The sequence below is a fragment of the Hylobates moloch genome, unplaced genomic scaffold (genome assembly GCF_009828535.3).
Source record: "Hylobates moloch isolate HMO894 unplaced genomic scaffold, HMol_V3 SCAFFOLD_18, whole genome shotgun sequence".
NCBI classification, from domain to species: Eukaryota; Metazoa; Chordata; class Mammalia; order Primates; family Hylobatidae; genus Hylobates; species Hylobates moloch.
In genome coordinates, this window is record NW_026652293.1 from 71062578 (window position 1) to 71086647 (window position 24070).

Sequence of the window (24070 nt, forward strand, 5' to 3'; positions counted from 1 at the left end):
AAAAAAAAAAAAAAAAAAAAAAAAAAAAAAAGAACACAGCCTAAGGGAGAAGAAGGAGGAATTGAGGGTGGAAGTTTGCCCATAGTGAAGCCCAGAGAAAAGAGATATTAGAGACATGGAGGGAAGGGGTTCGGGGGTTCTTACCCTCCAGAAAAGTGGGAAAGGGGTCGGGGCGCAGCGATACGAGGTCAGGGTGCGGAAATAAGGAATTGGGGCGCAGAGATATAAGGGGTTGGGGTATTTGCCCCTCCCCCAGAAAAGCAGTACTTGCCACTAAGGGTGAAGGAGAAGGGGTTGGGGGTTTCTTGCCCCCCAGGAAGGCGGAGAAGGGGTAGAGACACGGAGAGAAGGGGTTGGGGTACTTGCCCATTCCCCAGAAAAGCAGGACTTGCCGCTAAGGGTGAAGGACCAAGGCAGGTGTCCCTGCGTGGTCTGACACCTCTGAAACCTGGGTGAATAATCAGAGAGGCGTCCCTGCAATGATTAAACACCAAGGGAAGGCTGCCTTCCCTAGTCCGTGACTGCTGCTGGAGTTTTGGGTCTACAGATAAAACGTGTCTCCTTTGTCTCTACCAGAAAATGAAAGGAATTGAAATTAAGAGAAGGGAGAGATTGAAGAGTGGAAAGGAGAAAGTGGTTGAGGGAGAGTGAGAGAGGTTGGGGAAGAGAGTAAGAAGAGGCCGCTTACCCGATTTAAAATTGGTGAGATGTTCCTTGGGCTGGTCGGTCTGAGGACCTGAGGTCGTAGGTGGATCTTTCTCATGGAGTGAAGAACAGGAGGACAGGGGATTGATCTCCCAAGGGAGGTCCCCCGATCCAAGTCATGGCACCAAATTTCACTCGCGTCCGTGTGAAGAGACCACCAAACAGGCTCTGTGTGAGCAACATGGCTGTTTATTTCACCTGGGTGCAGGTGGGCTGAGTCCGAAAAGAGAGTCAGTGAAGGGAGATAAGGGTGGGGCCGTTTTATAGGATTTGGGTAGGTAAAGGAAAATTACAGTCAAAGGGGGGTTGTTCTCTGGCGGGCAGAGTAGGGGCCACAAGGTGCTCAGTAGGGGAGCTTTTGAGCCAGGATGAGCCAGGAGAAGGAATTTCACAAGACAATGTCATCAGTTAAGGCAGGAACAGGCCATTTTCACTTCTTTTGTGGTGGAATGTCATCAGTTAAGGCTATTTTTACTTCTTTTGTGGCTCTTCAGTTACTTCAGGCCATCTGGATGTATACGTGCAAGTCACAGGGGATGCGATGGCTTGGCTTGGGCTCAGTGGCCTGACACAGAGAACCTCTTTGGCAAGGTTAATTTTCACAATTCTTCCATCACTTCTTTGAACCTTCAGCTTTTCAATAATTTAATTCAAAACAATCCTTTAACCCTAGGCAAAAATTTACATTTTCATGCCTTCTTATAACCTTTTACTAAAAAACATATTTCACTGTTCTTACACTCCTTGCATGCAAATCTATTTCCAGTAGTCTCAATTACATGTTATAATGGTAACTCCTAGTAATTTTTAGCATTAATTTAAAACCTGGTAAATTGTTTTAATTGTGTGCTAACTGCAGCCAAGGTTTGCCTTCTTAGTTAAGGACGTGATTAGTTCCATATGTCCCCAGGCCCTACCAGCTGTGAAGCAGAGGAGACAGACAATTTTCAAAACCCAAAAAGCAGTTTGTAACCTTGAAACACTTAGCAAACCTTGCATCTTACCTACATTTTACCAATAATCTTTAGAGGCTGTTTTTATTTCTCAAAGATTAAAGTCATGTGAACTGAAAGGTACCAGAGCCTTTAACTTCCCTTAAAAAATACTTGATCCAAGTGCTTGTCTTCTTTAGGACAAATTAATTAGAGATCTTTTTAAAGACAGCACGCACAGTATACACACAGACAGGCATTAGAAAATCCAGTTGCTGGGTGAGGTCCTTTAAGAGAAAGGGCTAGGAAAACATGCAGATATCAAACCAGAGAGGGCTCATCCTCTAAGGCAGGATTGCTCAACAAACCTTGCCAAGCAGTTACTGGCCACGCCCCCAGGATGTAAAACAAGATGGAGGCTTGCAGCACACACCATACAGACATGCAAAGCACACCAGGATTGGCCACAGCCCAAGACTAGCCCTACAAATCCTTTTTCACAATTGAAGTTTTACAGAGACTAAGTTCACTGCTGACTGGGTGTGAAGAGGAGAAAAAAAAAAGGTTTAAAAATGCCTGGGGAAGAACCTCTTATTCTTATGCAAGTAGTTCCTCCACCAGGGAGACAAGTTTAATTGCTGTGGGTCAGAGCTGGCCTCCCAGGTGCAGGGAGGAGGACATCCCCTGAGTGCGTGGCAGAAAAGGCCAGCCAGCCACTCATGGCGCCTTGGGCCAGGTATCCCAGCCCCGGCAGGGAGGGGAGGGCGGTGGGGAGCCGTTGCTCACCAATTCCTTCCAAAAAAAGGGAGAAAAGGCTATGAAAAGGCCCCTAACCCTAGGAGCAGTAGGGGATGGTGGCGTGGTTTCCTCTACCCTCAGAAGCCGGAGGATGAGAGGGCTCAGAAGGCAGAGGGAAGGGAAAGAATTCTTGGCATGCATTTCACTCACTGTTTCTAGAGCCTCCACAGTGCATACCAAAAATGATGCAGGACTTTTCCCTAGTTCAGCTGAAGACGGGGGCCCTGTCTGTCCCATGGACACAACAATTTAGGCTCACAGTCAGTCTGAAGGGTGAGAGAAGCAGGACTTTTTTGGGTGAAAAGGAAAAAAGGGCGAAACAGCGATCCTGCATAAGGTCAGAGGCCCTGCTAGAGAGCTTCTCACCCACAGCTTGAATTCCAGGTTTCCCACAGGAAGCAGAGGGGCCAGGCTCCACCCCGCTGCAAACAGCATCAACTTCCTGAGGTTCCACCCCAGTGTGCAGGCTGGTTGGAGTTTTTCTGAGGATCCCCTCCCACCTGGCTGTCTCGCATGCTTTTTTTTTTTTTTTTTTTAGTGACAGTTCATACTCTGACTAAATGTATAGGAATTCCAGAATATTAAATTCCAGTGGTGATTACCTGTCCGGGAGGTAATGGGAGGTGATAGAGAGTGAATATGTGATGAGCATTTTACAGTCATGGCATATTTTTTCTTTAAGCTCTGTATCTTGTTACACAATTTGTTTTCCTGACCTATCTGGAATTTCTCTGCTCTCATAACAGCTTCCCCATGATCCATTCATACCAGCTGGAAAATTCTACTTGGCCTTGTTAGTGTTAAGTCTTTGAGGAATAGCCTCCTTAAGGAAACAGCAGAAGTGTCATTTTGTTTATTCTCATGGCGTCCAGAATCCTGTTTTACTGAAAAGTTTAATGCCACGTGCTTGGATCATTGTGGCTTCCATTCCCAGAGCCTCTGCTGCATGTCCTCAGGGTGTTTCCATGGCTTGAAACCCTATTAAAAATCTTTCCCTGCTTAATTGTTTTAAGCAGTTTCTTTTGAGGATCTCTTACCTATTAGTTAGTAAAGATAAATCTTCCTTCCCTTCACATTTCCTTGTTTGAAACAACTCTTTACGTATTTTTGGCAGTTAATTATTTAATTATAAGTGAAAATTTTTTTTAAAGAAAGTCAGTGGACAGTTTCTTTGGGGGCATTTATTTTGATTTTTGTTTTTTTGTTTTTTTGCTTTGTTTTGGTCAGGGGGTGTTTATGCTGGGATTCATTCTGATTTCCTTCTCCTTTCTTGCCCTGACATGTCCCCAGAATGCCTCCTCTTGTAGAGTCAAGGTGATCACCTTAATTTCCTGCCCTTCTATGGCAAGTTAACACAGCCTTCTCCAACTCTGAGCCCAGGCCCTGAAAAGCTCTTGATCACTCCTGTAATAAGAAGGCTGCGGATATTTTCCGTAGGCTTGGGCTTGGGTAGATGCCGTGGATGGCTACAAGTTCAGGGCTCTTTTCTAGAGATGTAAACTCATTTTTAAGTTTTCCTCCTCACCCACCAGGAGACTGTTTCTATTTACTAGGAGTGGAAAATTAATGCAGAAAAGATGGTGAGGGACTGATTTCTGTAGTTTAGCAATGTAGGGGTGGGGGAAATGTGTAATTCTTAGTAGTGTAAGTGTCTGCAGTAGAAACTTTATGGACTATACCAGTATGCAAATGAAAAACTCTGCATTAATACCCATGCGATGTTCATCTTGTCACCAGATTTAATTATAGAAACATTTCCTACAGGACTGTTTACTGCATTTTATTGTTGAATACTCTCAGCTCCAGGTGAAACATACTGAAGTGTGAAATGGTCAATTATAACTGGATAAACAAAGTTGCTTGGATAAAATATTATTAAACTAGGTGGTTGGTTGTTTAGTGTTCATTTTTCTTTATCTCAGGGCAGGGGATATACGGAGTAGAAGAAGGATTTGGCACTTTAGGAAGATGACTTTGTGAACAAATTCACAGTTACCAAGACCAAAAAGACTTATAAGTCAATTTCATGCTGAGTTGTTTAAAACCATTTTCACATCAAATATTTCATAACTTCCCTACTCTGTAGAATCTTTCAAAGTTTGAATTTCTGTTAGGTAGACCTTACACGATATTCCCCCTTTAATACCTTTGGAGAATTAATTTAATCTTGGGAAATACTCTCAAACATTGATACTTTGGAAAGTAAATTCAGAAGCGAATATCAGGAACGTAATTTTAAATGGTTTTTAATAGATACCCCTGAAGCTTGAGATAGGTATCACACTTTGATGCATATCCTGTGTTTGCTGAAATATCACTTATGAAACCTGTGATTCCTTGACTGAGAGCTTCATTTAGTATCTTATTTATGATTTGCTAGCTGATGGTGCTCCAAAGAACTGCTTATCTCAAGCTGTATGAGTAATATTTCTGAAGTATTTTTTGAGATCAGAGCAGACAGGAATTTCTGACAGTATAGACTGGTATTTTCTGGGACATCTGCCTGCAATTAGAATTTTATTTGGGACTAAATTTACCCAAGATTGGGAAACAAACTTTCTCCTTGTAACTCTCCTATTCATTTTTCAAGTAGTAATGTCATCCTTCAGACACTTTCAATTAGTGGTCTTTGTGGTGTTTTGTGGAGTTTAATGGCTATGGAGACTAGGAACATAAAAACTTTATGTAAACCATAACTATCATTTGTTTTTGGTGTTCCAAAAGAGATTTGTGAGCAAGCAGTGATGGCAAATAAGAAATTCCCTTCCCAATTTGTTGGCTGGTGTGCCTAACCTTCTACGTTCCAGATCTACTACCATGGCTGGAAGAGATACAGAGTGAAGGTTATTCAGGTTCACAGGTGTATATGACAAATAGAAGAAAAGAGGAAGGTAGGGAGAAAGAGAAGAGAGAGAAAGAGGAGAGAGAGGAGAGAGAGAGAGAAAGAAAGAGAGAGAGAGAGAAAAATTAGAGTTAGAGCTGCCTGGTGAGATGAAACAGAAAAGATGACCTCAGTTATTACTTAAACTCATGGCCCTTAACAAACTGTACCTCCTGGAATCAGATGAGCATCCTCTTGAAGTGAAGCCTAAAGTCACCATACCGACTCTAGATGTTTCTTAGCTATCAAGAAAGCCCTGTTGATTGCTCAAATGCAAAAATGTTTAAATGTTGGTTCCAGGGATTCTATGTTTATATATGGTGTCTTTTTTTTTTTTTTTTGAGATGAGTTTCTTGCTCTGTCACCCAGGCTGTAATGCAATGGTGTGATCATAGCTCACTCTAGCCTCAAACTCCTGGGCTCAAGCCATCCTAAGTTGCTAGGCTTACAGGTGCGTGCCACTACACCTGGCTAACTTTTTTTATTTTGGTTTTATAGAGACAGGTTCTGTGTTGCCCGGGCTATGTCTTGAACTCCTGGCCTCAATCAATCCTCCCGCCTCAGCACCCTGATTAGCTAGGACTACAGACATGCATCACCATGCCTGGCTAACTTTTTATTTTTTATTTTTAGGATAGGGTCATGCTATATTGACCTGGCTGGTCTGGAACTCCTGGCTTCAAGCAATTATCCTGCCTCAGCCTCCCAAACTGTTGGGATTACAGGTATGAGTCACTGCACCCAGCTATGCCTTTTACATACACTAAAAAAATCTCAACTCATGATGAAACATCTTAAATATTGGCAAGAAAATTTCATTTCTCTGGAGCAACAATTTAACTTAGGTTGAAAATACAATCTGCTTTTGAATGTTTATGTCATCCACCTGGGATTATTTCTGGCTGTTCAACCAGCAGCTGGTATATTATACTGTTATTAACTTGTTTCCAAGACTATTACTTCGGCAATTACTTCTGCAAATATTGTGGGCAAATATGTGTAAGTGTGCACAACTGTGTGTGTATATGTGTTTGGGGCAAGGTACAGAGTATACAAATGTACATGTGAACACATAGGGCTTGAAAAAGAAGAAAAGAACATTTTGTCACTTTCTTACATTTATTTGCACAGGGATAAAGGAACTAAGTCAGGCTTATGTCCTTGTCTCTGTGTAAATTATCTTTGCGCTTCAAATGGTTGCTTGCATATGGTGACTTAACCTTTCTTCAGCTCAGGAAAAAACATTTCTGCATGTTGAAATATATAAGGGCTGAAGCTTGTATTATTAAAAATAGACATTTTTATTTTAAAACCTAATAAATGTTAAATCAGCAACTTTAAAATGTAAATAAAACCTTGAATTGAGATAGGACTTTTCCTGTTTTCCTATTTCTATTGCTTATTTCTTTTCATGTATAAATAATTTTATTATATTTAATAAACCAAAATCCTCAAACTTAACAAATATATTTTGAACATGAGGATAATAATTTTGTCCTACACTAAAGTAAATTTTATTCTGGATCAAGGCCTTTCTTCTGGTGTATAATTTTTTGAAACTTTTAAAGTTAAAAATTAAATTGCAAAACTCAAGATAGGTTCTAGTTCAGCCAAAAGTTAATTTATTTTCCTGATATCTAGTTGAGCCAATTTGGATGATGTACATCTCTGAACCAATTAATTGGTGAAGGCGTTAGAATTTTCGGTAAATGTATAGTTCTGTGACAGAATCAATAAACTCATATATCATGAATTAAAGTGTTGAAAGAATGGTATTATTGCAGCAAAACTTTTGTGCTATTATCAGAATGTAAATGGATACTGGGTAGCAAATATAGAAAAAATTCTAACAAATGCATTGACACAATCTTTTTTCTGCCTTATCCCTCAGCCATTGCTAAAAGCACCAAAACAAAACTAAACAACACAAAAACAACCCACGTATCTTTGGGGATTTTTTCTGTGTGTGTGGCATGAGGGGGTGGAGAGTTTACCGAAAACAACAGAGCAATGAGCTTCTTTACCGACCTCTTTCTCCCATTTAATCAAACTCTTCTCTATTCTCCTGTGAGTACCAAGGCCCTCAAAGACAGTAGCAAATATGTAAGCTGTCCGTGAAAAACCAGCACTTCTGAAGTGACCAAAATGAGTGAATATCCAAACATTTGTTGACAAATATGTACTATTATATTTTTATTTTTAATTTTACTTGTCCTTAGTGTGATATAATAAATATTTTTTCAAGTTGCCATGTATTTCTGTCTTCCAAGATGTACTGTTAATCAGTCTACTGATTTTAATCCAATAACCAATTAAAGGCAGATCTACACACCAAGAAAGGATAATTTATCATAAAGATAAAGTATGCTGGTAATTCAAAGTAAAACTTTAGGCTCATTGAGTAAGAACTGCTTTCATTTAAGGATCATTGAATAGCTTTTGTTGACCAAAGACTGATGCTGCAACATAGTTCTAACTTTGAGGCCTTTAAAAAGGGGCAATTAATTGGTAACATATTTGGGACACTTACCTGAGTTGCCCAAGCAAAAATATAAACTTCGTTTTTATAAAAGAAAGGTTAAGGAAGTAGTTAAATCAAGTTAAATATTATTTCTTTATCTTAATTTAATTTTATATCTTTTGTAATTAAGTGTGCTTCTACCTGATTCTGTAAGACTTTTCTAATCTTTATATCACTTATGTGACAAATAACATATGCTCTGGATGCTTATTGTCTGCCTGCCAGCTAGGTGATAGCTAAATTGGTTGGATCTGTCTGTATAAATAATATCTACAACAAGTGCAGCGAAAGTGGATGAAATGAAATAAAAACAGTAGGGCAGAAAGGTCATCGGCAAAGCCTGAGTCTTGTCCTCTCGCTGTCGTCACCAGACAGCTTGAGCTTCACCACTCGCTCCACCTTCTCCACCAAATACCAGTCCCTGGGCTCTGTCCAGGCGCCCAGCTAGGCACCCGGCTGGTCAGCAGCTTGGCCAGCATCTATGCAGGCACCAGGGCTCTGGTTCCCAGATCTCTGTGACCCGCTCCACCAGCTTCTGGGGCTGCATGGGGTCCGGGGGCCTGGCCATGGGGATGGCCGGGTATCTGGCAGGAATGGGAGGCATCCAGAACGAGAAGGAGACCATGCAAAGCCTGAATGACCGCCTGGCCTCCTACCTGGACAGAGTGAAGAGCCTGGAGACTGAGAATCGGAGGCTGGAGAGCAAAATCCCAGAGCACGTGGAGAAGAAGGGACCCCAGGTCAGAGTCTGGAGCCATTACTTCAAGACCTTCAAGGAACTGAGGGCTCAGATCTTTGCAAATACTGTGGATAATGCCCACATTGTTCTGCAGATCGACAATAACCGTCTTGCTGCTGATGACTTTAGAGTCAAGTATGAGACAGAGCTGGTCTTGCGCCAGTCTGTGGAGAGCAACATCCATGGGCTCTGCAAGGTCATCAGTGACACCAATGTCACTCGGCTGCAGCTGGAGACCGAGATCAAGACTCTCAAGGAGGAGCTGCTCTTCATGAAGAAGAACCACGAAGAGAAAGTAAAAGGCCTACAAGCCCAGATTGCCAGCTGTGGATTGACCGTGGAGGTAGATGTCCCCAAATCTCAGGACCTCGCCAAGATCATGGCAGACATCCATCCCCAATATAAACAGCTGGCTTGGAAGAACTGAGAGGAGCTAGACAAGTACTGGTCTCAGCAGATTGAGGACAGCACCAGAGTGGTCACCACGCAGTCCGCCGAGGTTGGAGCTGCTGAATCGACACTCACGGAGCTGAGACGTACAGTCCAGTCCGTAGAGATGGATCTGGACTCCATGAGAAATCTGAAGGCCAGCTTGGAGAACAGCCTGAGGGAGGTGGAGGCCCACTATGCCCTGCAGATGATGCAGCTCAATGGGATCCTGCTGCACCTGGAGTCAGAGCTGGCACAGACCCGGGCAGAGGGACAGCGCCAGGCCCACGAGTACGAGGCCTTACTGAACATCAAGGTCGAGTTGGAGGCTGAGATCGCCATCTGCTGCCGCCTGCTGGAAGACAGTGAGGGCTTCAGTCTTGCTAATGCCCTGGACAGCAGCAACTCCATGCAAACCATCCAAAAGACCACCACCTACCAGATAGTGGATGGCAAAGTGGTGTCTGAGACCAATGACATCAAAGTTCTGAGGCATTAAGCCAGCAGAAGCAGGGTACCCTCTGGGGAGCAGGAGGCCAATAAAAAGTTCAGAGGTTAAAAAAAAAAAAAAAAGAAATTAATATAAATCATCAATAAATTAAAGGCTGATTTTGTCAAGAATAATTGAGAAACTGCAAAAACATCCGATCCCCAGTATAAATGATTAAATGCAATTAACAAATTCTACAAAGAAATGGCGATCTATGTACAGTACAGAAGATGTTTATATAAGACAGTATAGGGAGCATATTTACTCCAGTAAATTTTACAAGTTAGATACTTTTTCTAACCAATACAAATGACCAATATTGACTACACTCAGGATGACCAACCGTTTGATTTGCATGGGACTGAGGGAGTTCACAGGTGTGGGGCTTTCAGCACTAAAAACTGTAAAAGTCAAGTGGAAAACTAGGATGCATTGGACATTCTAAATCATATGAAATAGGAGAATTGTATACATCACTGTGTGTTTAAATAAGTGAGCAGTCTAAATACTCATGCACTTCACCATCAAAGGTATCAGACCTATGTCATTTTACAGCTGAGTTTTACCAAACCTTCAATAAATAGTCCTCAGTTGATATAACTGTTTTATGAAAGAAGAAAATAGCAAATTTTACCTAATTGAATTATTAAATATATAGTAGAATATGAATAACAAATCTGGAAAATGACAGTATAAGGAAAATTTGAACAATTTCACTTTGAACATTAATACAAAAATCCTAATGACATATTGGCTTACTGAAGCCACAATATAGATGAAATATATGTTATAATTATGTAAGACGAATCACAAATGTGAAAAAGTTACATCAGAGTTTATATCAATATAATTTACTACATTACTAGATTATATGAAAGAAACCTATAACCATTTCAGTAGATGCAGAAAAAACATTTAAGTTGTATGCTCACTTTGGAGTAAACCTGTTAGTAAATTAGAAATAAAAAGGAGTTATCTGATATGAAATTTCTCCTATCAAAAGTCTATGAACAAGTATATATATATATAGCATTACAGGAATTAACATTAAACTCAGAGATATATTGTTTTACAACATTATAATGGTGGTACTAAACAATGCAATATGATAATTAAATACATAATGTAAGAGAGTAAGAGATGAAGGTATTCTTAAATAAGACATGAATATAAGCACAGGAAACACAATGTAATAGAAAAAGTGATAGAAAGTATAAGAGAGTTTTGCAAAGTTACTGCACACAAGGTCAAATTACAGAATTCATCACTGTTCTGCCCACCAGCAATATTCATTTAGAATATTTGGCAGAAAAGTTATCCCATACAAAATGACAACAAAAAAATAGAGCTTCTAAAAAAGATGTAATAAATGTGCAGGATATTGAAAGCAAATGAGCAAATAAAATCCAGGTGAATTAAAGACACAAATGTAAAAAAGTAAAAATTGTGTAATTTTTGAAGAAATTATAAGATACTTTGTCTCTGGGATATGGAATGATCTCTTAAAGAAGATGAAAAAAGAATAAACTACAGGATAAATATTAATATATTCTATCACATTAATATTGATTGTATCTTTGTCAAAAATTTCTACAAAAACGGAAAAATAGAAGGCACAAAAAGAAGAAAATATTTCAATGCACATAAATTATAAAATGTTAATATTGAGAAGATATAAAAATTTACATATTACTAAAAGACAAGCCTAAAATCGTCAAAAATATTACTATGCAATTCTTAGAAAAGAAGTTCAAATGGTCACCAGTAATCACTGCAAGGTAAACTAAACTAACAATAAAAAATAATTTATCTTTTATCAGTTTAGCCAATATTTAAAAGTCTGGGCCAGGTGCGGTGGCTCACGCCTGTAATCCCAGCACTTTGGGAGGCTAAGGTGGGCAGATCACGAGGTCAGGAGATTGAGACCATCCTGGCTAACACGGTGAAACCCCGTCTCTACTTTAAAAAAAAAAAAAAAAAAAAAGGTAGCCTGGCCTGGTAGCCATCTCTCTCTCTTCTAAATATATATGTTATAAAAATATAAAATATATATTCTACCTATATATGTTATATATAAATTCATAGAATATGTACATTATATTATGTCTAAATATGTAATATCATGTATAATACCTACAAAGGTACAAATACAGAGAAAGAGATATGGATAGTCCATTTGTCTCTTTTTAAAGGTAAAATGACTATAATGATTATAAAAACAACATGTATTCATTTTATATATTTCTAAACTTAAGCAATATAGGAAGGTTCAAAGAAGAAAATATGAAATAATCTGTACATCAAACACCTATGACATGCAATTCGCCTATGTAACAAACCTGCCCATGTACCCTTGAACCTAAAATAATAGTTTAAAATATAAAAAAAAGAAAGTAGAACCTCCCCAAATCTTCAGAATTCTCCTTCCAGAAATATTTGAAGCCTTTGTTTGACATTATTAATATTGATATGGTTTGGCGGGGTCCCCACCCAAATCTCATCTTGAATTGTAGTTTCCATAATCCCCACGTGTCATGGGAGGGACCTGATGGGAGGTAATTGAAATGAGATTCATGCAATTCCCCGAGCTATCCTCGTGATAGTAAGTTCTCATGAGATTGGATGGTTTCATAAGGGGCTTCCCTCTTTGTTCGGCTCTCATTCTTCTCCTTGCTGCCACCATATGAAGAAGGACATATTTGCTTCCCCTTCCACCACGATTGTAAGTTTCTTGAGGCTTCCCTAGTCATGCTGAACTGTGAGTCAATTAAACCTGTTTTCTTTATAAATTACCCAGTCTGGGGTATGTCTTTATAAGCAGTATGAGAATGGACACATATATTTATAAATATGTAAATATGGAGGTATCTATCTATGTATCTCTCCATATATTTAGATTTTCCAAAATAGGACTATACTAATATGACAACACTACATTGATAATGTATGAGTACCTTTATTTCCAACTTTAACAAAAAATGATCTGCAGCAGAAATTAAAGAGTTGCTGAATTTCAGAGAAAGATTTGTTCAAAGGAGATTACTTTCAACAACTTTTTTACTACTGTTAATGAGAGAATTACGCAAATCACTAAAAATGTGAACTCAGGTGTTTTAACTACAACTTTAAACAATATCTCTTAATTCCTGTTTTTCCCATTTGCCCATTTTTTAAAGTTCGTATATAATTAGTTGAAAATTATTAGGGTTTATTATATGTGCCCTTCGTCTTGTAGTATAATTTTAGTGCTTTCAAAGTTTATATTTAAATTGATGCTATGTTCACCACCAGTGAGCATTCTCTATTCTTGAGTTTTTTTTATTTTGTGTCATCACTTTTTGGATAGATAGCATTTTGTTATTTAGAAATGTTTTGCTCTTTGAGTTTGTGCTCATCGATACTGTATTTCCAAATTATTATATTACATGCAACTTGCCTGCAATTTGTGCAAAATACCTGCAATTTGCATTTGTCCTTCTGAGCTAAATTATCTCTTTAAAATCATTTTATGTGCTGTATGAATATTCCTTTAATAAATTAGAATGTTAGAAATAATGTTGTTGTCTTTTGAACACTAAATATAACTACTCCCCCTCTTCCTTTATGTGGAGTCAGCCTTTATGATACATTTCCTATGTGTACTTCATTTTTGTACTATTACATATAGTCTATATGCCCATAGAAATCATACTTAGTATTGGTTTCTGATTGGGTTTATGTGTCTTTTAAAAAGTTTATATGCATGCTATCTTATTATACTTATCCTTCTTCCCCATTTAAAATAGTCATTAACTTGTGTTTTGAGCTCAATCCATGGCCAATGTCATATATACCATGTATATTGAACTACATAGCAGTGGAACCATACCTGTAACTACTATATGGTACTTTTATGTGAATAGATATCTAGGTTGTTTATTCTGTTTCCCTATTATAAACAGTGCTATAATAAGCATAGTTTTATGTGTAACTTTATGCTTCTCTGAGCTAATTTCTTTAGGATAAATACTTGATATGTTTAATAGTATTGCTGAGACATAGGACCTGAATATTATAACTTTTACTACGTATTGTCAGATTGCCTGCAACTTAGCTTTACTGGTTTACTACTATCAAACTATAAATTTGTGTCTCAACTATTTTCCAACACTTGATGTTAGTGTTTCCTTTTCTCTGCAAACTCACAGCATCTGCTAGGTTTTTTTTTTTTACTTTTTAGTAATAGCCATTCTGACTGGTAGGAGATGGCATCTCATTGTGGTTACAGTTGGTGGAAGTGTAAATTCAACCATTATGGAAAGCAGTATGACGATTTCTCAAAAAGCTGAAAGCGGAACTCCCATTTGACCCAACAATCTCATTACCAGGTATATACTTAGAGGAATATAAATCATTCTACCAGCTGGGCACGGTGGCTCACGCCTGTAATCCCAGCACTTTGGGAGGCAGAGGCAGGCAGATCATGAGGTCAGGAGATCGAGACCATCTTGGCTAACACGATGAAACCCCGTCTCTACTAAAAATACAAAAAAATTAGCCAGGTGCGGTGGTGGGCACCTGTAGTCCCAGCTACTTGGGAGGCTGAGGCAGGAGAATGGTGTGAAGCCGGGAGGCGGAGCTTGCAGTGAGCCGAGATAGCGCCACTGCAGTCCCGCCTGGGGGAAAGAGCGAGACCCCGTCTCAAAAAAAAAAAAAATCATTCTACCACAAAGACAGATGCATGAGAATGTTCATTGCAGCATGACTCACAATAGCAAAGACATGGAGTCAACCTAAATTCCCATCAACGACAGATATTGGATAAAGAAAATGTGGTATATATACACTATGGAAAACTATGCAGCCATAAAAAAAAAGGAGATCAAGACCTTTGGAGGAACATAGATGGAGCTGGAGGCTATTCTCCTTTGCAAATTAATGCAGGAACAAAAAACCAAATGTGGCATGTTCTCACTTATAAGTGGGAGCTAAATGATAAGAACTTATTAACCCAAATAAGGGAACAACAGGCACTGGGGTCTTCTTGAGGGTGGAGGGTGAGAAGAGGGAGAGGAGCAGAAAAAATAACGATTGGGTACTGGGCTGAATACCTGGGTGATGAAATATTCTGTAAAACAAACGCCCATGACAGGAGTTCACCTATGTAACAAACCTTCATATGCACCCCCAAACCAAAGATTCTAAAAAGAAAACAATAGTTGATGTTAGAAGATATTAAAATTGTTGCCAGCCTAATTTATGTAAGATTCTTTTCCTTAAACTTGAATGTTGATCTCTCTTATATTTTAATACTTTTCAAATCTACTTATTCTGTTTTCTTCTCCGTAAATAATAATATATGTATGTTGTATCACCTTTGTCCTATGTATCTTATTCAAATTACATTTTAATCGTCCTTATTCTCCATGTGTCTGTATAGCTGATATGGTTTGGCTGTGTTCCCACCCAAATCTCATCTTGAATTGTAGCTCCCATAATTACCATGTGTATGGGAGGGGCCCTGTGGGAGATAATTGAATCATAGGGGCAGTTTTCCCCATACTGTTCTCCTGGTAGTGAATAAGTCTCACAGGATCTGATGGTTTAATAAGGGGTTTCCCTTTACACTGGGCTCTTATTCTCTCTTGCCTGCCACCATGTAAGACCTGACTTTCACCTTCCACCATGATTGTGAGGCCTCCCCAGTCACGTGGAACTGTGAGTCCATTAAACCTCTTTTTCTTTATGAACTACACAGTCTCAGGTATGTTTTATCAGCACTGCGAAAACGGACTAATAAAACAGCTTTCTCAAGCCTTCTACTTTATGCCAGATTAACTTTTTTCTATTCTCTTGATTTAACTATGACTTTCATCCCTGAAATGTTTTTATTTTGCCTTTCAGTGTATTCAAGGTTTTAAAAAATCTCCTTGGTTTGCTTTATAATCTCTTCTCTATAGCCTTAAATCTCTCCTTCTACTCTGTATTTTTTATTTTTTTTAAGATTGTTGTCAGTACAAGTTTTGAAATTATGAAGATTTGTCAAAAACATTTTATCCATTTCTTTGGTTGAATGTATGTGTAGTTTCTCCTATGGTCTTTTTCTTAATAACATTTATATTTGAATGGGACTGAGTATTTGCCAAGTTCTGTATGGAGGAGTGGGCTGGGAGTAACCTGAGGCAGCCTATGGAACTGAGTCAAATCCCCCTACCCTCCCCAAAACCGCTCATTAAATCCGTTATGTTATTTGACTTTGAAACATGCTTCCTTTTAGGTTTCAGCTGCCAGCGTGGTTCCTCGTGAAGCACCCTGTGTCTGGCAATTACAGCTTTATTCCCCATCCTTTCATCTTCTTAGCTTGGAGAAGATAAAAAAAGTTTCATTATGAGTTCTAACACTTCTAAGGCTCCGGTTTTGATCACTGTCTAGCATGCTTAGCACTGAATATACATATTCAGTGATTATGTATTTAGATATGTAAAAGAAGCCAAAATATCAGTATCATGGTGTAAGATGCACTAAGATCTATAGACTATGACACAATAAATATTAGTATCAACTAATATTTTTACCATATGTGCTATTTTAAAACATTTTTATTATTGACAGTGCCCTGTAATAGTTTCTCCAATCATATCTACCCACAAAATAAATAGTAATTATTTAGTACAAATATCTTGTAAATTTCTGATTTAAAAATGTTTACATCTGAACAGATGGCTTAACCATAACATTTCATATTATTTGTTAGAAATTGTGTCATTCTTCATTAGACTTTTAGTATAGCATAAATGATGGCAGAGATGAAACCAATGAATAAGTCAGTGACTCAATGTTAGTAACCGTTACTGCTAAGGGAGTTGCTACATCAGAATTCAGCATATTGTAGGATAAACAGACTGATAAATAGGATGAAAGTAGTTTGGCATCCTGAAGTAGCTAAATACACTGAACACTTTTGCTTAAAAAATACTTTCAATTACCTTTTTTGAAATTAAATTTTCTCTACCCAAAATAGCCCCAGATGCTCTATTATTTTTTTAAAAAAACCATTTTTTAATGCATTTTCTGAAACCTTTGAGTGTGATCATGATCTGACAACTTAGCACTAAGCCAACATTATGTAATTATTCCACAATGAACCCATTCCCTGAGTGAAGCCATTTCCACTTTCATGAAGTCAGGCAGTCAGTGAGATGATAGAAAATAAAGTTTGGATAGCTTTTGAATAGCTAATCAGATGCTATTTTGCAAGGCAGTTTCTTTCCTAATCTAGCTCAAGATATTACATACCTAATTATTAAGTTGCTATGCAGCATATTTCTGGCTGAGAAGTACGTATTTCAAAATTTCTAGCTGCATGAAAATAGTTTATACTCTTGGTCAAGAGATGTCTATTTATTTTATCTTGCATCCTTTTGCTCGACGTACCTATCACTTATTGCCCAGGTGGTTTGAAAAATACCCTGGGAAATTTTATTTAGTCTTTCATTTACTCAGTAAATTTATTTTTATTGGGATTGTGCATGCATTTCTACCAACGTGCACATGAATATTTGCCAGTCCCATTGATAGAAATATTATCCTCTAGATGCTTTGGGAATTGTATTTCAGATTAAAAATGATGTGATTTTAAAAGATCTGCTGTAAAACATATACTGAAGGCCGGGCGTGGTGGCTCAAGCCTGTAATCCCAGCACTTTGGGAGGCTGAGGCGGGCGGATCACGAGGTCAGGAGATCGAGACCATGGTGAAACCCCGTCTCTACTAAAAATACAAAAAATTAGCCGGGCGTGGTGGCGGGCGCCTGTAGTCCCAGCTACTTGGAGAGGCTGAGGCAGGAGAATGGCGTGAACCTGGGAGGTGGAGCTTGCAGTGAGCCGAGATTGCGCCACTGCACTCCAGCCAGGGGGACAGAGAAAGACTCCGTCTCAAAAAAAAAAAAAAAAAAAAAAAAAACATATACTGAATTGTGAACTTAAAAATCTGTTAAGAGAGCAGGTCTCAGATTCTTACCACACACACACTATACAGAGGCGCAAATAAATTTTTACCTTAATTACAGTAATAATTTCCTAGATGTACACATAAAAATGTACGCGTTAAATATGTGCTATGTTTTTGTATATCATATATACCTCTATGAAGCTGTTGAAAAATTAAAATATATCAGTTGAGGTAAATCTTTTAAATTGAATTTACACCTTTACAGAGGGTAAATGGTGACGCTTTCAGAATAAACTTCTGTGAACATTAGGGCAACCCCTTTCCTGTCTTTTGAAATTTTTGTACAACTATATCATTTGCAACTTTACATGTCATATTTTTAGTTTTGATTATAAATTTCTAAACATAAATTTATGAATATGCAGATTCTCATTGGGAGCTTTGAGGTTTAACAGCCGCAGACTGGATTGTTGAAGGGCCTCAGAGAGTAGTTTTAGGGGTAGTAACATTTCAGACCTGTGGTTCTTTCGGCTGCACAGGTTCTTCAATATTTAATAGGCTTCCAGGAAATCTCCTCCTAGTAATATGTTAGATCAGGTTATTCACCACCTCTCACTGAAAACAGCTAAAAATGGTGATTGAACTATTTGTAAGTGTTCTTAAAAGCATAAAAAGCAAACAAACAAACAAAAAAAACCAGTAAGAGCCATCAATCTAACCCTCGCTAAGGGCTAGAACCTGGAGGACTTGTCAGGTGAGCTAAATTTTGTTGGTGTTTTTATGTTCTCACGAGAGGCAAGGAGTGCTAAAGACAAATCTCAGCACTCGTGCATGATGAAGATTTATTATGAGACTCTTCTCTCTACACCTACTAATCTGAGAGCTGTATCTTCTTTAGAACCAGGAGTAAATATACCCCACCCAGTGCCTCCAGGGAATTAAAAAGCAAGTTATCCTAGTGCTGAGTATCACACTGCAAGAAAGCCTCCCCTGTGAGCCCTTATGTGAATTTGAGCCAAATGCATGTTACCAGGGTTTACAGTAGTCTTAGATAGCTGTCAGAAGCAAATGTAAATCCTCTTTAGAAGAATACGGGTATTCATTCTAGATCTTAAATATATCTTATAAATAATTCTACAAGGACGCTCAACATATTAAGGCCAAATAGTATTACATACTAAGGAAGTTTGCCACCCAAATCAAGAGCTAGCATAAAAACAGAAGATCTCAAAACATTTCAGACGTTAATATTTTCAAATATAGGTTTTAGTATATTTCAGCTTTCTTAAAATGTATGAATTTAAATTAGAGACTCACTAAATGGATGTTTATATAATTAGACCAGAAGGGAATAACAGATTATAGAGTACAGAAAACATTTTACAGAAAATGATTTAAAATTTTCAAGTTAATATAAAAAACAAAAGCAAACGAACAAATATTTTTTAAAATTTCAAAGTTAGGACAAATAGAAATCCACACTTAGAAATATATTGTGAAATAATAGAACATAAAAGACATTAGAAGATTTTGAAAGTCCTAGAAGCCATCAACAATATGTAAAATGTAATATAATTTCAATGGGATATTATTTAAAATATACAAATAAAAACATACATTGTATAACTTTATTAAAACATACAAATAGGTCTTAATATGCAATGGCATGGAGATGTCAATAGTCTCCAAATCAATTTATAAATTCTATGCATTTGTAATCAATATACCAACAAAGTTGTTTTTTTCTTCTGTGGAAAATGATGGTATTTCTACCATTTATATAGAAGAAAAAAAGGATAAAAATAGCTAAGACAATTTTTTTTTTTTTTTTTTTGTGACGGAGTCTCTGTCACCCAGGCTGGAGTGCAGTGGTGCGATTTCTGCTCACTGCAAGCTCTGCTTCCCGGGTTCACACCATTCTCCTGCTTCCGCCTCCCGAGTAGCTGGGACTACAGGCGCCCGCCACCATGCCCTGATAATTTTTTGTATTTTTAGTAGAGGCGGGGTTTCACCATGTTAGCCAGGATGGTCTCGATCTCCTGACCTCGTGATCCGCCTGCCTCGGCCTCCCAAAGTGCTGGGATTACAGGCGTGAGACAATTTTTAAGAAGGATAAAAAGTGACAGAACTTTTTCCAACAAGTTACACAGAGTTATCTTAAAGCCATAGCAATTAATATATTGTGATATTGATATAGTCATTTACAAATAGAGTAAAGGAAAAGAGTAGTACGTCCAAATGCTTACTCACACGAGGCAAGTTGATGTTTGACTGAGGTGGTAATGCATGTCAAAGGGAAAGGAAGGATGGCCAAGGAATTACACAGAGTTAGTTAGACCATATGGCAACAAATATAATTATATTCTTACAGTATACCAAATACCAAAATAATTCCAGGAAGATAGAGATATTAAACATGTAACTGAATTTTTACAATTTCAAAAAGAATGGGGGAGGATTTCTATATAATATCAGACTAATTGATTTATTAAATAAAATACAAAAAGCATGAAAAGTCCAGGACATAATTCATGTTATATCATAAAAATGGGAAATTTTTGTTTATCAAAAGTACCATAAATTGCCAGGCATGGTGACGCACACCTGTAATCCTAGCACTTTTTGAGGTCGAGGCAGGAGGATCACTTGAGCCTGGGAGTTGGAGACCAGTCTGGGTAACATGGCAAAAACCAATTTCTATGAAAGAAATACAAAATATTAGCCAGGCGTGGTGGCATGCACTTGTAGTCCCAGCTGCTTGGGTAGCTGAGGTGGGAGGATCATCTGAGTCCAAGATGTGGAGACTGCAGTGCAGTGAGCTGTGATCACACCACTATGCTCCAGCCTAGGTAACAGAGCAAGACCCTGCCTCAAAAAAAAACAAAACAAACAAAAAAAAAACTACCACAAATAATAAAATGGGCAACAAATAAAAAATATTGGCTGGGCGCAGTGGCTCACGCCTGGAATCCCAGCACTTTGGGAGGCCAAGGCGGGCAGATCACCTGAGGTCAGGAGTTTGAGACCAGCCTGACCAACATGGAGAAACCCCATCTCTACTAAAAATACAAAATTAACCAGGCGTGGTGGCATGTGCCTGTAATCCCAGCTACTCGGGAGGCTGAGGCAGGAGAATCACTTGAACCTGGGAGGCAGGGGTTGTAGTGAGCCAAGATCACACCATTGCACTCCAGCCTGGGCAACAAGATGGGCAACAAGAGCGAAACTCCCACTCAAAAAAAAAAAAGAAAATATTTGCAACATATGTGACTGACAAAGGCTTGGTAACCAGAAAGTCTACAAAACCTTTAAAATCAAAAAGAAAAGGGCCAAAAATGTAACTAAAAAATAAGCAAAAGAGATGAACCAGACATCAAAGAAGAGGAAGAAATGACAAACCTATGATAAAGAATTTCAAAACCAGAAATCAGGGAAATGCAAATCAAGACCACAATAAAGTATCATTTTAAACTCAAAAGGTGAACAAAAATTTGAAGAACAGGCAATACCAACTATTGATGAGGATTTGAATCAGCAGTGCATGCTTAATTATTCCTAGTGGCTATAGAACAAGTTAGAGTCACATTTGGCATGAATTTACAAAATGGATCACACACATATTCCAGGACCCAGAAATCAAATTTAAACACCCAAGGGAAACTGGCAAATGCATGAATGAAGAGAATTGTACAGCAATGTCCAGAGCAGCATTGCTTGTCAAAGGAAAAAAATATGAAAACAACTCAAATGTTAAAACAAATCAAATATCCAGGAAAATGCATAGTGCTTTGCATATCCACATAACAGATTGGTGTATGTGTATTATATCCATTTAATATCTATAAAAATGACCTATTTTCTAAAGAATAATCGCAGTTGGTAAAATTATCACATTATTATAATAAGTAATGGTAGAATTCAAGATCCTCTGTTTTTTAAACTCATATTTGTTCACAGTAAGTGCCCTTGAATTTAGTTTATTACAGCCCCTTTAAAAATGGCTTTAAAATTTAACAAATTATATTATTCCAAATATAACAAATACAGATGACTTTTATTCATTCCTTTTGTTTCTTGTTTTTTCTAAAGTTTTAAAAAATATTTTAATTAGAAAAATGTTTAATTCGATTGAGACTATGCGTAGAAACAATTCTAGGGATTTGAATTTAATTATTTTTAATTAATGTGAAATGTTTTGTTGATAGGGTATAGAAGTTGATCGTTGAAAAGTATAAATACATTTTGAGCATGAGTATAGCTGGAGTTGTGTTACCAGTGGTAAAATAAAAATCCAGGTAAAATGGAATATTCAGTATTTTGAATTATTAAATATTTCATGACATTGCATAAATAATGTCTTTGGCTCCTTGGATCACAGATTTTCATAAATCTTCCCAGTCAGAAGGCTAATATATATTTTACATTTTAGAATGGAGAATTTTCATTATAAGATGCTGATGGTTATCTGTAACTAAAATATAAGCCTTTCTACACATCTAAAAATCCATGAATACCGGAGATATGTGTGTGTGTGTGTGTGTGTGTGTGTGTTAGAGAATAATACATACATAATGCATAATGCATAATGGAGCTATTTCCAAGATAAAAGTATAACTTTGTCATTTAAAGTCACTTGTATTGTGAAAGTCAAGAACATAAAAGCAAGAATTTTGTTTGGAAGTTTTATTATAATTTTCAAATGCTTCTACTCTGATATTTCACTAAATTATTAAAATATTGTTTTATATTGTTGATAAAATCAGGGCGCATGGAGGTTTAGTGTTTATGCATACTGATGTGAAGAAGCAATTCTGTTGTGTTGCAGAAAGGAGAACTGGGTGGTTGTATTAATGGAACAATGATGGTCCAACTATTGCAGAGGCACTTATTTCTCTCTTGAAATTTGTTGATTTCTATATAAAATTTTTAGCGATATAAGAAATTTTGTTATTGCGAACAGTATTAAACAGGTCTTGTGTATGTTGCTTAAACTGTGATTGGTAGAAAATCTTTGTGTACCTGTAACAGAGCTTAATGACACAGACAAAGTTTCTCCCTCAATTACACTACTCTGCTCTAATCTACTCCGGATGCATCATCTCAAGTTGCTCCTTCTCCTAGGAATTGCACCTAAATAATTTTCCCCACATAGTTTCTCATTGTAATTGTTTTTGAGCATTGGAATTGTCACGCATCATTGGAGGTGTTATGGGAAACACACAGAATGATAAATGTGTGAATTCTCCCCTCTGTCGCTCTGACACTGGCAATAGGATTATTCCAGGTGAGATCTGGGGGTAGGTGAGGTAAAATCCATTCACAGAAGTGGGAATACTTAGATTCATCAAATAAATGGTAACAAGTAAATAATTCTGGCTCTGAGGAAGTGAGAGTTGTTGTATTTGTAAAAATATTTAATACCCTAGAGCATATGAGATGTAGCTTTAATTGCACATGTGGTTTTAGTAAGTCTGATCCTCTGTCTTTTAAACTCATATTTGTTCACAGTAAGTGCCCTTGAATTTACAGTTTATTAAGTATCTTTTTTTCTTTTTTCTGAGGATGAGTCTTAAAATTTTGACAGAAACAGTACTAGAGCAATTTACATAAGGAGTAAAATCAACTTTCTTACGTTCCCTCATCTAGAGATTCCTTACTTAATTTGTGTTTAATAAAGTCTATTTGAAAACTAGAAATTATCAAAAATTTAATGTTAATAACATTTCTTAAAGAAATTAGTCCTAGGGACTTATAAATAGCTGAATCTATGACAGAGAAGAATTCAAGGATCCCTAAATATTTTATTCTCTGTAAACTTATGGACTCTAGTCAAATAACAGCACAAAAATTATAGCATCTTCAAGATGTAGTTCCTGGATATAAAGATAGTTATATTAAATAAGATAATTATATTAATACATACTAAATATTTATTAATGTTGCAATGTATTTACCAAAAAAAATTCGTTTTTGGTGGGGTTACAAAATGTATGCTTAATAGCTGTAGTGTTAGCTTTTGAATATTCTAATGATTATGTAATAGACTCAAATAAGCATACAAACACTAGGGCTTAATTATAGGCAAATTAGAATTGATACTATTTAAATTCTTCAATTGTTAGTGTGTGAACTTTGGAGATTCCTAGAGTGTCCTGTACCGTTCGTTTTCTGTGCGACAAAGGTGCCTGTAAAGTATTTAGCATGAGCCTTTTTATATAGGAGGTTTACACCTTGATGTCTCAGATGGAGCCATCAGGGTTGCTGTGCTTGATAACATTTTATGCCAAGATTATTCCATAATTTCTGGGTGTTCCCCTTGTCTAGCGGTGACTAGCTCCACTTACCTGTGGACCATGCAAAAGTTTCACCCAAGTTAGGGCCCTCCTCTCCTTACATTTCATCTAGAACAATAACCAAGGCCAGGTGATCCAATAGTAGAACTATCCTGCTCCAGGAGAAAAGCATTCACCAAAATAACTGTAGGTTCTAATTGGTACGTATCAGCAGGTACTGAGATCCCGGGATTGGATCTGGAGTGTGCTTGTTCATGGGTACAGATAAATATAAAATTTGATAAGGGATTTATTGAAATTGGATAGTAGATAAAATATAACTTCTCATCAAGGAAATCTGGAGATTGTATTGA

The 24070-nt window shown here is 37.5% G+C and overlaps 1 protein-coding gene and 1 long non-coding RNA gene across 2 annotated transcripts in view; both read left to right on the top strand.

Moving 5' to 3' along the window:
- Positions 1-24070, top strand: part of LOC131381831 (uncharacterized) — a 243567-nt gene that overhangs the window by 147849 nt on the left and 71648 nt on the right. Inside the window, exon 3 of the long non-coding RNA XR_009210791.1 lies at positions 5950-6041. This is a non-coding gene — a long non-coding RNA (uncharacterized LOC131381831). The remainder of the gene's footprint in view (positions 1-5949; positions 6042-24070) is intronic.
- On the top strand, positions 8220-9504 carry LOC116457609 (keratin, type I cytoskeletal 18-like). The gene is given in 1 exon segment (XM_032753828.1): positions 8220-9504. A coding segment is annotated over 1 exon segment (1122 nt). The 5' UTR covers positions 8220-8382.